The sequence below is a fragment of the Microtus oregoni genome, unplaced genomic scaffold, assembly GCF_018167655.1.
Source record: "Microtus oregoni isolate MIOR12 unplaced genomic scaffold, Mior012 000028F_ref0000031, whole genome shotgun sequence".
NCBI classification, from domain to species: domain Eukaryota; kingdom Metazoa; phylum Chordata; class Mammalia; order Rodentia; family Cricetidae; genus Microtus; species Microtus oregoni.
In genome coordinates this window covers 28917243-28932000 of record NW_024543087.1, presented here as the reverse complement: position 1 = coordinate 28932000, position 14758 = coordinate 28917243, and the positions used below count along the sequence as shown (strand labels likewise).

The 14758-nt window shown below is 42.2% G+C and overlaps 1 protein-coding gene across 3 annotated transcripts in view; it reads left to right on the top strand.

The window, feature by feature from the left end:
- Positions 1-14758, top strand: part of Slc9a9 (solute carrier family 9 member A9) — a 555668-nt gene that overhangs the window by 131131 nt on the left and 409779 nt on the right. For all 3 annotated transcript variants that reach the window (XR_005976519.1, XM_041677479.1, XM_041677480.1), the window contains exon 5: positions 8597-8712. Coding sequence is in view for 2 of the 3 variants with exons in the window: in XM_041677479.1 (XP_041533413.1) it covers positions 8597-8712 (116 nt within the window). In the remaining variant the exon portion in view is untranslated. The remainder of the gene's footprint in view (positions 1-8596; positions 8713-14758) is intronic.

Here is a 14758-nt window from a genome sequence, read left to right as displayed (position 1 = left end):
ATCCCACAGGTCCCTACCCTTAGATGAAGGGTTACAAGCAGTTAACTACCAAGAGGGAGGATTAGTCTTTCCTAGGAATGAGCCCCTGACTGGTTATCCAATACCAAATGCTTAGCTCTAAAAACATAAACATTCAGGTAATGCTAAAAGGACCCAGCAGGCTATATTCACATGTTTATTCATTACATGCATCTGTAACAACAATAGTTAAAGATGAGGCCATGAGCTGGCGCGGAGGGGGGGGGGGGCGGTAGGCATGGAGAGGTAGCAGTGGGAGTAAAGAGACGATGTCCTTGTATTTTAATTAAAAAATAATAAAAAGAATTTGTAAATGGAGCTCAACACAGAACAGGCCTATCTCATGTCCCAGTAGTAAGTGGCAGATGGTGGTGGCTCTAAGATTACCAGTGCCTGAGTTTTATTTGTTTGTCCATGAGGTTTTTTGTTTGTTTGTTTACTTGTTTTTCTTATGTCAGGAAGAAACTGCCTTGAATTAAACAGAATTTACAGTTCAGAACAGCAATCCGAAGTTGAAAGCTCACATTGTGCTGGGGCTCTCTGAACAGGATCCTTGTCTGGATGCATCATTCAGGTTCAACAAATAAGTCAGCTGACTCTCCCAGCCTGTCCTGAGCCCTCTAAGTCCCCAAAGCCAAGCATCTCCCTGCCAGCTTGAACCTTTCACAGGCACAACGCTTCCCTTTATGATTTCTCCTGTCTTGTGCGACTTCTCCCTTCCTAAGGGTAGAAACCATGTGTTGAACTATTTTTGTATTTTTCACAGGACTCAGCCGAGACTTTTATGAGAGAAAATGCTTACTAGTATCATGGAATATAACAAACAGTGACGGGGGAGAGGATTATGAATTTGACACCCATAAAAGCCACATGGTCTCACAGACACCCAAAGGTACATATAATCCTGCCATCCAGAGTCCACTTCGCCATCTCATGCACCTAATCATAATGAAGCAAAATTGCTATTTGAAGCTCTTCTTTGTGAACCCCAGTGAGACATGGGCATCTTCAAAGCATCCCACTGATCTGAAATCGATTCATGTCCCACCCCAGCTCTCTGTCTGGAGAAAACGTGAGTCCCCTCCTCACCAGATGCCTGGGAGCAACTTGTCTCAATTTCTTCATTTTCCAGTCTCTTTTCTACCCGCTATGGTCTCACTTTACACTCTAATGGCCCTAATTAATTGGTCCTCTTGACACCTTAACTTCTCTGACCTCATTAGCACATCTTCTCCCTTTGACTCCTGTAAAGCCCTCATCTCTGTTTTCCTCATTCTCCTTTAACTCTTTTGAAGTGACAGGGTCCCCGGGCCTCCATCATGGGCCTTCTCCTGCATGTTCTTTCTAGACTCTTATCTACAGCCAAGGCTAGACGAATACACCTCAAATATTTGCTCTCAGTTCCAAGTCCGAAGCAAACCTTCCACTGATCTATTTCAGACACGCAACAGCCTATCTCACTACTACAGACTCAACATTTCTAAAACAGAACTTCTGTAAGATACAGCTCCCTCAGATTTCCCCAGCACTCAGAGTTGTGCATGTAAGCTGTCTTCTCTCGAGAGCACTTAGTCACACTGTGAATAAAATGTAAGTTACAAATGGGCTAATCACGCTCTAAGTGTAATCTCCCTGAGAGCAGGAGTAATATCTACTTGTAGTTATTTGTTGAATGAAGAAATTTAGTGTTCAAATTAATGAATTCCTGAGTGAGGAAATGAATAAAATTGGCTAGAAGACCCAAGCCCATGCAGCACAGCACTAAGAGCTGTGAGCTCTCCAGTGGGACGTGGCTATCGAACGGAGGCCCAGTAAAAACAGTGTGATACTGGCATCATCTACCGCACATAAACAAATAAATAGGAAAATATGCAAATTCAAAAGGAAACATTTAGGCAGAGGGTTTAGAAATCCATGGGCTGAAGAGACAACTTAGGGCACTGTTCTTGCAGACAACCTGACTTGGTTCACAGCCCCCACACTGAGTGTTTCCCAACTGCCTACAACTCCAGATGTATGGGGCCCAACATCTTCTTCTGGATTCAACAGGTCCCCGTACTCACATGTACATAATTACACACAGAAATGCATATATATATATATATATATATGTTGTGAAATATTATTTTAACTATGTAAAGATGTGGTGCATTTGTTTATGCTGCAGACTATGACTTTAACAGTGTAAAGGTGTGTTGCATTTGTTCATGCTGCATTTGTTTAATGATGTGAGGATGCGTGTTTAGCTATGTAAAGATGTACTGCATCTGTTTAATTATGTAAAGATGTGTTTTATTTGTTTCACCTTGCCTGCCTAAGGCACCCGATTGGTCTAATGAAAAGATGAACAGACAATAGCTAGGCAGGGAAGGGATAGGTGGGGCTGGCAGGCAGAGAGAATAAATAAGAGAAGAATGGGAGAAGAGAAGGAGTAGAGAACAAGAGAGAAAGAAAGGGAAATGCCTGGGGTCTGTCAGGCAGCCATCATCCAGCAAAGACAGAGAAGGACGTACAGAAAGAAAGGTAAAAAGCCTGAAGGCAAAAGGTAGATAAAGAGAAACAGGTTACTTTAAGTTAAAAGCACTAGCCAGAAATGAGACTAAACTAGGCTGAGCATTCAAAACTAATAATAATTCTCTGTGTCATGATTTGGGAGCTGGTCAGTGCTCCCCCCCCCCAAAGAAAGCCTGGTACATATAAACATAATTATAAATAAAATAAATTTCTAAAATAATGTTCCAGAAATTCATGTGCACATTGATTCTGGGGCCTGTGGGTTCCAGATTTCCTCACTAGTGAGTAATCTATATCTGCCTGTTTCTTGTGCTCAGGAAGATACGTGATCCTGCAGAGTGTTAATGAAAATAACCCATGCTTCTCTTCCTTAGCCATTAAGGGTTCAATGCAAAAACCCTTCTTTCTTGGTAATGTGGACATAGTTTGGTAATGGTTATTTTTAAAAAGAGAAAAGAAGGAGAGACAAATTTTTAAAAATATGGAGATGAAAATGACATATTTTGAAATTATCCAAGCAACTGAACATTCTAGAACCTTTTGTTTTGAAACTTTTCTCAGCCTTCAGGTATGTAGTTTAGAGAGTGTGAGAGATGATGAAGAAATTGAAAATTTGCACATGTGTCATGAGCACTCAGTAAACCGCACTGAGCATTTTCCCAAATCCCCTTGCCCAGTGCCCTCCATTAGAACAAGTGACATTCTGCCGTGTTGTTTCTCTAGTGATCCGCAGATTCCCACCCTGCGGTCTCCACATCACCTGCGCTCCACTGTCCAAAGGCTAGCACCCGTGGGCAGCGTGCTCCTGAGAGCCCAACTGAAATCTGTGTTATCAACAGCTATGCTTGATGAGGCAGCTCCTGCCACTGCCCACCCCTCACTTGGAGGCCACTAATTTTAGGGACCCCTGGCGACCTCTAACTTGGGTTTGCCATTCTGAGACACCAGAAACGGTTTCTGTGAAGGGCTGACAGAAGACAGCCCTCTGTGAAAATATATGACTTCTAATGAGTTCACTTTTTAACCTCCCTGTTAACATAATCATAACTAATTGTCTTATTAATAACAGTGTAGCAATGACAATAGTGTGTCACTATATGGAGAGCAGAATAAGAATAACTTATTGCCGTTAGCAGTGATACTGACTATTGTTAGATGAGTAAGAGTAAAAGTGACCACAATGAGTGCATACTATGCTGGGTTCAGTTCTGAGATTTTCATTTCTGCATTGCTTTATTTAAGTATTTATATGCTAATTCAAGGAAGTAACTGTGATTATGATTACTTTTGTCCAGTAGTTCATCTGGAGTAAATTATTAATTTGCATTTTTAAAGCAGAAATGCGTGCATCTCCACCCACACACTAATTTCAGTATTCCAAAGCAGTGCAAAGCTGTGCTGAACGTTTGTGTTTGTCCACCCAGATTCAATTCAATGGCGGCTCACTGTGTGACTATTTAACCTCTATGACTCTTGATTGTCTCATTTGTGAAGGGGATAATTACAATGCCTTCCTCAGAGGATTGTGAGGACTAAACAGCACAATGACTATCTATTGTCTGTAACAGAACTCACTAATGTACATTATTGTTTGTTTCTACCACGGCCATTATTTTAAAAGAATTGGAAAAATGCAGTAAAGCAGAAGAAAAGTTCACATTTAATTCCTTTTATGTAACTGCTATTAACACTAATAATGGATCCTGTGCTGTTCTAGTTTTCTTTCTATTGCTGTGATAAAGAAGACCATGACCAAAAGGAACTTTGGGAGTTGTAGGAGTAGGATGGAATGGTAGGGGTGTTTGGGTGTGGGGTAGTCAGGGAGTAGGATGTGGGGACCTAGACCTTACTGGGGCAGGGAGGGAATGAAGAAAAGACAGGCAGATGGACACAGGGACAGAAAGCTGGGATCACGTGGTCTGGACTCTCAGAGAGAGAAACCACAGCACTCCAGAAGAATAGCATGGATCATGAGAGCAGTCTTCAGTCTGAAAACACCCCTGGGAGAAAACTGTGGTGAGCATTTTCTGCACATACTATCAATCCCCACACTCGGAATCCCCAAGGAAGGCTTTGGCATTTCCCTTATGGTCTTACGTGGGGAAGGCTTTGCTATCCCCATGGAGTTGACGTCCCTGTTATTGACTGTGCCTCTATCAACAACGTACACCCACTCAGGATCTCATACACTTAGGGCTTCCTCTGTTCCTCACCAATAATGAGAGCCAGATCACACCTGAGACTTTGAGAACCTGGCACTCGATGTTTGAGGACTGTGGCATGCAGGCCTGCTTTGTGGGGGTTTCTTTCCTGCCCAATTCCCACAGCGGTAAACCCCCAAAGAAATTACACAGAGGTCTATATTAATGTTAAACTGATTGGCCCATTAGCTCAGGCTTCGTATTAGCTCTTATAACTTATATTAACCCATTATTCTTATCTGTTAGCCACATGGCTCAGTATCTTTTTCAGCAGGGCAGGTCACATCCTGCTTCTTCTGTGATTTGGGCAGGACTCCAAAAAGAGCTTCCTTCTTCCCAGAATACCCCTGTTCTCATTGCCCCACCTCTACTTCCTGTCTGGTTTTCTCTCCTATACTTCCTGCCTGGCTATCAGCCAATCAGCATTTATTAAAAATACCACTGAAAGAATATAGAATTGTCCCACACCTGAGGATAGGCACCTCAACATCCAAAATAGTCCCAGAATAGCTGTCTCTTACTGGAGAGACAGCCAGCAGACTCAATCCTCAAGGCTGGGATTTCTGTAGTCCCAGAATGGTGCTAGAGACCTGGAAAGTGCTTGGAGAGCCATTGGTCCTTAACCCAAGATGAAAGCTTGAAATCTCAGGTTCTGCTATCAGTGAAGGCATCAGCAGCAGAAGCAACAGCCGGGTAAATCACTGGTGTGATGGGAAGCCAAGCCAGCAAGAGATGATTTTCCTTCTAGCTACCGGGATAAGGAGCTGAAAGTGCCGCCCACAGTCAGGGTGTGCCGGTGCACATTCATCAAGGCAGTTCCTCCGGGGACAGTCCCTACTCAAGGGATTTTAATTTGTGACAAGCTGGCATAAGAACCAGTCTGATAAAAGAAAGGGGTTTATTTGGCTTAGAATTCCATGTCATTGTTCATTATCAAGGGAAGTCAGAGCAGGTACCTGGAGGCAGGAACTGAAGCAGAGATCAAGGCCTGCTCAGTTTGCTTCCTTATACTATCTAGGAGAGCCTGGCCTGGGGTGGCACCACCTGATGCCTAAATTTATTCAACTTCAGAAATTTTAAATTTTTTATTTATTAAGTTTTGATAATACATTTTCTGTACCCAAATATTCTTGCATATAATTTTAATGGTTGAGTATTGGTCAGCCATATATGCTGTAACTTTTTTTTGGAACTGTTGCTATAATAAGTACTTATGATCTGAAACAAACTGAATATATGTATTTCATAACAGATTTGATAATTTATTGATATTAATCCATAGAAAAAATTGATGAACTACAGACTATCTTAACAGTACCTTTAGGGTGAATTGCCATATTGACTTATATAAGGACATCAGTTTTGTTTGTAGCAATTGTATAAACAGGACTTTTAGCTTCCTCTTAGCTTCACTAAGCATAGGTAGCAAGTGTGTGTGTACTTTTCTCTGATCCAAATTTATGACTGCTGAAAAATATGCAGTAAGTATATTTCAACTCTGAGTTTCTTCTTCTCTAAAATTAGCTAGTAGATACAGACCTCAGAGATGCTATCTGTTCATGATGTTTATCGTGTTTCTGTGTGTGTTGGTGTTCAGTGTGTGAAGCACATTTCAAGTAAGACGGGATCTTTGTGAAGCCAGGATGTGAAAAGGACTGAAAGCAAGAATAATGAAGACCATTCTTCTATCCAGGATGTAATTGTCCAAAATGTCACAGGAATGACCATACTGGTAGATTCCCACTAAGGGAATTATTGTTGGTGACAGATATTATTTACATGTCTGCTTATTTTCATTTTTGTTCATACCACTAAACCATATGGTCAATGAAGGCACAGATCTTGGTTTGTTAATTCTTAGTAGAAGACCTGACATAGCTGGTGTTCAACAAAAATACATATTGAACAACAACAACAAAATAATGAAGGTTCCCTGGATCTGGTGAGAGATTTTTATTTGATAGCCAGTCAGTATGTGGCTCCCTGGGAAAATTATCCAGACTGAGGCCCTTGAACTTGCCTCTTCATAGCTCCTGTGGTCAAATCCCTACTGGAATAGTGTTTACCAATATTGAGTACAATTCGATCTGGTTAAAATTCAGTTCCTACCCTGGAATCCATACTCTGCAAGTCATGTTGAGTGTCTTATCTAAAGTTCACCGTGGATCCACTCAAAAGTTCAATCCAGAGGATGGTGTCAGCCTTAAGGTTTTAAGGATATTCCAAACATGCCCCTTGGACTGTCTAGAGCGGTTCCTTCATGCCATGGCTAAGAGTCCATTGCATGACACAGCTTATCAGTATAGTGGAGAACATAAAGCCATTCTTCAGGCAACACGTTCTGGTGGCTAAAATCCCCGGCGTCAGAACAGAATCCCCAGGCTGTCTCCATTTATCCTACTTAATTTGCCGTATTAGATAGGTTACTGCATCACACTGTATAAATATTGTCAACCTTACAGGATCAACTGCGGATTAAGTTAATTAAAGCACCTAAACAAATCCCATCTCCACCTTCCAGGAGCAGTAGGGAAGCAGCTCCCTGAGAGGGCCTAGAGCACTGGGCACCAGAGGTTGCTTCTTTTATGCATTCTCTAATGTCTCCATGGGCCATTATTGTTCCCCTATCTGATGAATCAAGGCCCTGAAGGTTCGATGGTTTTGATAATACCCTGAGTCACATGGCTTGAATGTGATAGTGACTGTTCAAACACAGCTGTCTGAACTATCTCCTTGCGGAGGTAGTTCTCTTAAGAGAATTGAAAGCGTTGGTATCACTGTGGAAGTCGTGAGGTTCTATTAGCTGATATTCAGCTGTTTCTTAGTCACGCTCACAACCTCAGCACATTTTTTAAAAAATAAACCTCAAGTGCATCTGTCTAGAGACTGGGTAGCCTGCAGTTCCTCAGGACTGTCACTGGCTTTAAATTATATTGGTACTGAGCGCCTATTCACCGTTCTCTAAATTTTCTCTACTAGGGTTTAAGTAAAAAGACCAATCCTTTAAATAAATAAATACAAACTTTAAGGTTTTCATTAGCACATATTATCTAAGTGGAATAGTGGGTTCATAATGATATTTTCATAAATGTGTTTGATGTATTTTGGTCATATTACCCTCTCTTGTTTCTCTTCCTCTCCAGCTGACCTCCTTTCCCTTCTTAGCTAGTACCCTTTGTACTTTCATTTCTTAATTTTATTTCAGATTATTGTTTTTCCATTTTGGTGAATGAGCTTAATTAAGGTTCCTGGCAGAAGGCACGTGAGTGATGTGTTATTTGCAGGAGCACGGGCACCTTAACACATGTCTCTTCCGCTTTCACCTGGACAGGTGCTTCAGGTTTTCCATGAGAGTAATGTTAGCTCACAGAGTACACTCTCAGCCACCTCAGGACTCGGTACAGGCTTTCGCCCAGGTTTTCAGTACCAGATGTGGATTCCTTCCAGTAAAGTAGTCTTCTCACCACAGTGGCAGGCTTGAACTTTGAACCCTTTCCAGGCACTCCTAGCAGATACAAGAGAAACTGGAAAGAAATCCATTTCCAGACAGCAACACAGCTCCCGTGTTTGTAGGCATGATTTGCTGTGCCACGTTGGGCACTTTTTGACGTCCCTGAAGCTTACTTTATTTTCCATGGCATAGGCTAGCAAATACTCCATTGCCACTCGCTAGGTGAATGGGTTGTGACATTCAGTGAATGAACCGTTCAGAGCGGAGATACCACAGTGGCCATGAGTTGGCAGGTTTGGTGGTTTATGCATGGTACCTATCCAGGAAGCACATCAGAATCTTCTCTGAGACAGCCTAGGCTTGCGCAGGCTCCAGCTTGATGTTTGAAGGTCCCTTTGTCTCTCTTCTACAGGTTAATTATGTATGGCTTTGTGAAGGCCATGGTGCACGCTGGCCAGCTAAAGAGCGGGGACTTCCATTTCACTGACTGCTTGTTTTTTGGGTCACTGATGTCTGCTACAGATCCAGGTAACTGTTCAAATAATGCATTTCTTTCTTTGAAGAATCAAGCATTGGAATGGACGGTTTCTCCACAGGTGGTTGTCTAGTCTCCCCAGCAGAGAGTCTTCATTTCTCGTCGCAGGCTTTGGCACATCTGCAAGTGACTTAAACAGAAAGTCAAGAAAGACAAGGAAAAGAAATAGGTGATATCACACAGCCCCCGAGAAATTAGACAGAAAGCAATCTCCATAGTGGAAGGGACTTTTTAAGGTCATTATTGCTTCTCTTGAATTTAGAGCCATTTGGAACTGTTTTCTTTAAGTTTGCCTCTATTTAATATATCTTCTTTCAAAAGTTATCTGTTGAATTAAATGGTTTAAAGTTTCTTTTAAAATTGTTTGCTCTGGAACTTTCTAAACATGTCAAGGATAAGGAGCAGAGTAAATATGATTGCCAGCCGCCCTTTAGGAGTCAAATATGAGCACAGGTTCTCCACCCACTCCTGTTTATTACGATGGTATCGCATTAAAGTAAGCATCAAGTATCTTATTTTGGTATGTAAATACCCTGAAAGCAACCCTTGTTGCCATTATAAAGCTACAACTATTTGTGATCATAATTTAATAATATGAAACCTCCAGTCACTGTTTAAATATCCTCAGTTCACTTTTCCTATTGCCGTTATTGGTTTGGTAGTAGTTTATATGAAACATAGCTGAAGATGACACATAATTAGTTACGGTGTCCCCAAGTGCCCAATGTTTCTTATGGTTAAAGCTAGAGGCTTAATTAATCAGAATTGGGCTCAACCTTTTCCTGTCATGATTACTGTAAAAATGATGCTGGGGAAACCACATCAGAAGGTAAGTGGTGACTGGTGATTCTGCTGTCAGCTTAATCCAGCGCAGCCATGAGTTGCCATTCCAGCAAAGAATGCCAGGATGCACCAGAGGAATGGCATGGGTCTCTTATATGTTATAATGAAAGAGGAAGCTCACTGAGGGTGTGCAGGCTAGTTTTTGTGCCAGCTCGACACAAGCTGGAGTCATCAGAGAGGAGGTACCTCAATTGAGAAAAAAATGCTTCCGTAAGATTGAGCTATCAGCAGGGAAACCTATAGGACATTTTCTCAATTACTGATTGATGGAGGAGGGCCCAGCCCATTGTTGGTGCGGCTGCCCCTGGGCTATCGGTTCTGGGTTCTATAAGAAAGCAGGCTGAGCAAGCCACGAGAGAAAAGCAAGTAAGCAGCACCCCTTCATGCCCCCTGCATCAGCTCCTGCCTCCAGATTCCTGCCCTGCTTGAGTTCCTGTTTATTTCCTTCAGTAATAAACAGCAATGTGGAAGTGTAAACCAAATAAACCCTTTCCTTCCTGAGTTGTTTTGGTCAGGGTGTTTCCCCACAGCAATAGTAACCCTACCTAAGACAGAGGAGAACCACGTGATGTCTCAGGGTGTGAGAAGAGGATGGTGATGGGTCTTGCATTTCCATTTATGATATTTAGAGTGTCGGGATTTTGCTCTGGATTAGATGTGTCAGGAAGTAAAAGGAATTTCATGATTATCCTTTCAGTTCAGTCTTCTCTAAAAAGAGACAGACCAGACTAAGCCTAAATCTGTAACTGGTAAAGAAGCCCCATTTCCCTCTCCGTGGTTGGGATAGACAATGTTCTGTCAGTTTGGGCTTGGATAATCCTCATTATTTATGTTTAGAGATGATTATGTAGTTCTTGTGTTCGTTCTGCTCCCCCTGCTCACTGCTCACAGAATCATATGCCTGAGGTTGTTCTGTGGCACTGTTTATGTCCAACAAGGGACACTAGACCTCGTGGATAGTGAAAGGTTTCTGTACCCTGATATTACAGTAATCTAAATAAAACCGAATTTAAAAAAAAAAAAAACAGGTTTAATCTGAGCAAAGCAACTCCTGGGTGATCTGGGGGGGGGGAGGCGAATGTGGAGGGAGAAGAAACCATGTGGCAGGTCTGGGGGCCAGGTCTTAAATAGCCTGTAGGCATGGTCCTGAGCATCTCGAGGGGGGGGGGGCAGTCCTTGACAGATTTTCTTGAAGGGCGGGGTCTGGGGTGGGTGGAGTGGGACTAGGGGGAGCTTCCACCTAAACAGATGCTAGCAGCCAACACCCCCTGAACAGCAGTGCTGGCATCAAATGAGGTGTACCTGTGCTCTCTCATGCTCAGTCTCAGAATTTAACAGTGAACCCAGCTACTTCCTAAGCACAGACATCTGACAAACTCTATAGATTGCAGATCCCTGTCTACCCATTGGCTGCTCCAGTTCTCATGATGGTCACTCCTAATTCTAATATAGTCTCCTCAAAGGAGTTTCACTGTTCAGTTATTTGAGCTCTCCATGGTTTAATATAAACAAACAACAAGAACCAAGATTATTTCCTCTAATTTACTAATTTCCCGAATAATATGTTGTTTCCATGGCACCCTCCACATGTTACCAGCATGACAGGTCTTTAACACACATCTTTCTGAAGATGTGGGTTTTAATACAGCTATTTTGTTTAATACTGGCTACTCTTTTTATACAATTAAAACATCCATTTTCATGGGGCAGAGGAAGTCTTCATGTTTCTGGTGTGTATTTTTAACATGACTCTCACAGTCTTTGATAAACTTCTTGCATTTAGGTAGTGCTAAGGTTCCAGCCTTATCATCTATGACTTCTGTCCCTCAATTTAAAAATAGTCATTTCTCCAAGGAGCCTTGGGTCTTTTAAGAGAAAAATTTAAGGACCACTTTCACTACTGTTTTCATTACTATTGGATAGGTCATTCTTTTTAGACCTCTGTGTTTAGACAAAGTTATACAAGAAATTCCTTTTAATATTTTCAGCTCAGTTTCAGGATTATAGAGATTTTTATTGGGATGCCATGAATTTTAATTTGCATTTGCATTTTCTTCTGCTTCTTTTTCTTCCTCCTACTACATTAATATAATTTTTACTTGCTTAAAATATATACTCTCAAAATCATCTCACATACATTATTGCTAAAAATATAGCAACTGAAAAATGGCTTAAGGTTTCATGTGGTTATTTTTAGCCTTTGAGTATATCCCATTTGGGATGCAGTTAAAAGTTGTTCTGTTTTTAAATCACTTGAAATTACTCCAATGTGTGGCTAAGCCCAAGCCAATCACAATAATGTTCTTCTGCTTCACTGTGCCTTTTTGTTTTGTTTTAAGATTAGATTAAATATCCCAAGGATTCAGAAATGAAAACCTCTATGGGGGCGGGGAGCCTAGCTGTTAGCCCTGTCCCTTCTGCCCTGACTTTTGGACATGTTGGTGGTTGTTGGATTAAATTTCCATCTTCAACATATACATGTTTGTCTTTCCATACCTGCAAACATAAACACCCTCTGGTCTACACTGTGCTACACTGACTCGTTGTCTTGCTTTATTTAATTACAAGCGTTAAAGACATTGACAGCATCTAAAGAGCTCTCTTATTTCCTTTTATAGCTACAGAACAGGCCACTGTTCAGCCATTCTCCCATCAATGGGCATGTAAGAATGTTTTCTTGTTCTTTTAAATTAGCAATTGTGCCACAATGAACAGTTTTTAAATTAACACAGCTTTTCATGTGTTTCCCGTGTGTCTTTGGGGATGATTTCTAGAAATAGATATTCCTAGATACTGAAATTCTCCCCTAAACTGTGGACCAGTTTGCACCCATGCTGGTGATCTACGGAGGTTTATTTTCCTCACAGACATGCTGAGGCAAATTTAGGATCCCCCATAGGCTACGGAATTTACATCTCCCTGTGGTCTGCTCAAGCCTTTCTCTTATGATAAGTGAGACAGAACATTTATTTCCATGCTGAGGAGACATAAAGATATTTTTTTTTCAAACTCTGCTTTGGAGCTCACAGGATAGATGAGGGGATCAGAGATCCATGTGGTGTAAAGAGATAGACTGCTCCACCCCAAGGGTGAGGGACATCTTGGCTATTCCATGACTGCTGAGAGATAGATTTCCATTGCCGTTTCCAGAATGATTCCACACAGCATTGCATACCCCAGGGAAATGCAGAGGTGGCTTGGCAACAGCCCGAAGCACAAGCTGAAGATGGAGGCTTTCCTCCCTAGTGATTTTCCAGCCATTTAAGGCCATACTCTTCAGCTAAATATGAGCATTCAGCCGTTCAGTGCCTGATCAAATTTCGGGTCACCTTTACCCAAATGTGTGTTGCAAAGCATCATTTGTTCCCTGTCTCAACAGTGAGCTTATCGCGACAACCTGAGTTTGTTGAATTCTGACTGACTGGATTGTCTTCAAGCACTTCTGAGGTGTGTCTTAGCTTTGTTCTTTCTGTTACTGGTGATGTTCCCAAGGTTCTATTTAAATAACAGAAAACAGACCAAAATGGTGGGAGGAGGAGGATCCAGCCTAGGAAATGATTATTTAACTGCCTCGTGTCAAACAGCTAAACAGAAGAGGCCTTTTAAGTCTCACAGCGGCTTACAGCCAGGATGGGCATGCAGAGAACCGAGACTACCTTCTGGGTCTGGCTTGGGCCAGCTGTGCAATTTGGGCAGCTCTTTATTGCCTTAGATTGCCTGGATTCTTGCAGGTGGTAAATCTTCATTCTCTTTCCTTTCTCCTCCTAACTCTTTAGATGAAGACGCTACCTCTTTGTCTGTCCGTAAACTGGAAAGTACCAACCACAGCCCTCATGCCCTTCCAGCTCTAGTGGCCCGTGATTCTTATTTCTGTGAGATTTCTTTGAAAAGGAACTTTAGTTTTAAAGAAAGTGCAAAATCAACCCAAAGCCAGTCAGCTGGATAGTTTGGGGTTCTAACCCCACTCAGCAAATGCAGTCGTGATTTCACACGGCACAAGCCTGCGGCATATAAGCAGGAGCCCTGGCTCCCCATTCTTTACTGAGAGCTAATTGTTATATTAAACACATTGAACCCACTCTCTGCTAAATTGGTGTAATTTAAGATCTTCAATAACCTTAAAACACTTAGTTAATCTTACCCCACAATTATTCATTTATTGCCTAAATTCTCATGACTCACTAACTTATGAAAGAGAACCTGTGCTCTCCAGGCCTGACGGTTCTTGGCCTTTAATTCTTTAAATGAATCCTTTCCCAGGTAGCTGCACCCCAAGCCAGGGTTATTACCTACTACTAGGTATCTGTTAGAGGAGCATGTTTAGACTCAAACGCTTCCTGCCTGTTTCAGATTCTCTCCAGCTAGCTTTGGTTTACACCAGCTAGTAAAACTCCCAGTTTAGCTAGGAGGATTTGACCATAATTTTATCTCACTGATGAGGCCCTTGCTGCTGTGATGATTAGTAGCTTGGCCATGAGTGGATATCCTGGGACAGACGACCGGCTATGAGGCTAGGCAGCAGGATACAGGAACATCCGCTCAATCCATGAGCCAGCTTTGCTTCATACACATCCAGAATAAGGAGATCAAAAACATGGGGCAGAGACAAAGGCACTGACACACAGGAGCCAAAGGCTCTAACACAGGGAATGAAGATCTGACTTAATAATCCCACTGTCAGATGGTCAGGCCCGTAATGGAACCCTCTGCTGCTCTCTGGCCTCCTGGCTCTTCCTTCACTCCCTCAGGGCCATTTGGTAAATCGAGACTACCAAAGGTGATGATTTTGACTGAGACCTAAATGCCCACTCAACTGTGGTAGGTAAGACAAGAGAGGGCTCTTTAAGGCCCCTGAAGACACATGGAACTCCAGCTGAGCCACCTGCGTTGGACATGGCTGGTCCTGTCTATGTCTGGCTTGTGCTGTCTTCTGACTCTGCCTTCCTTAAGGTCTCTGCTCAAGTGCCAACATTGAAGTAATGCTAGCTTAGCCCCACCTATTAAAAACCACACCTGTCTCTCGCCCTAGTCACCTTGAAAGCCTGGACCCGTGCTCCATTTATCTCCACAGTATTTACCAACACCGAATAGTTATTTTTATTGCTCTATCTAATTATTGATGATCTGTTCCCTAGGCGGGAAGGCTTTTCACCTATCTTGAAAAGCTAGTGCGTCTACTGTCTGGAACAGTGGGTT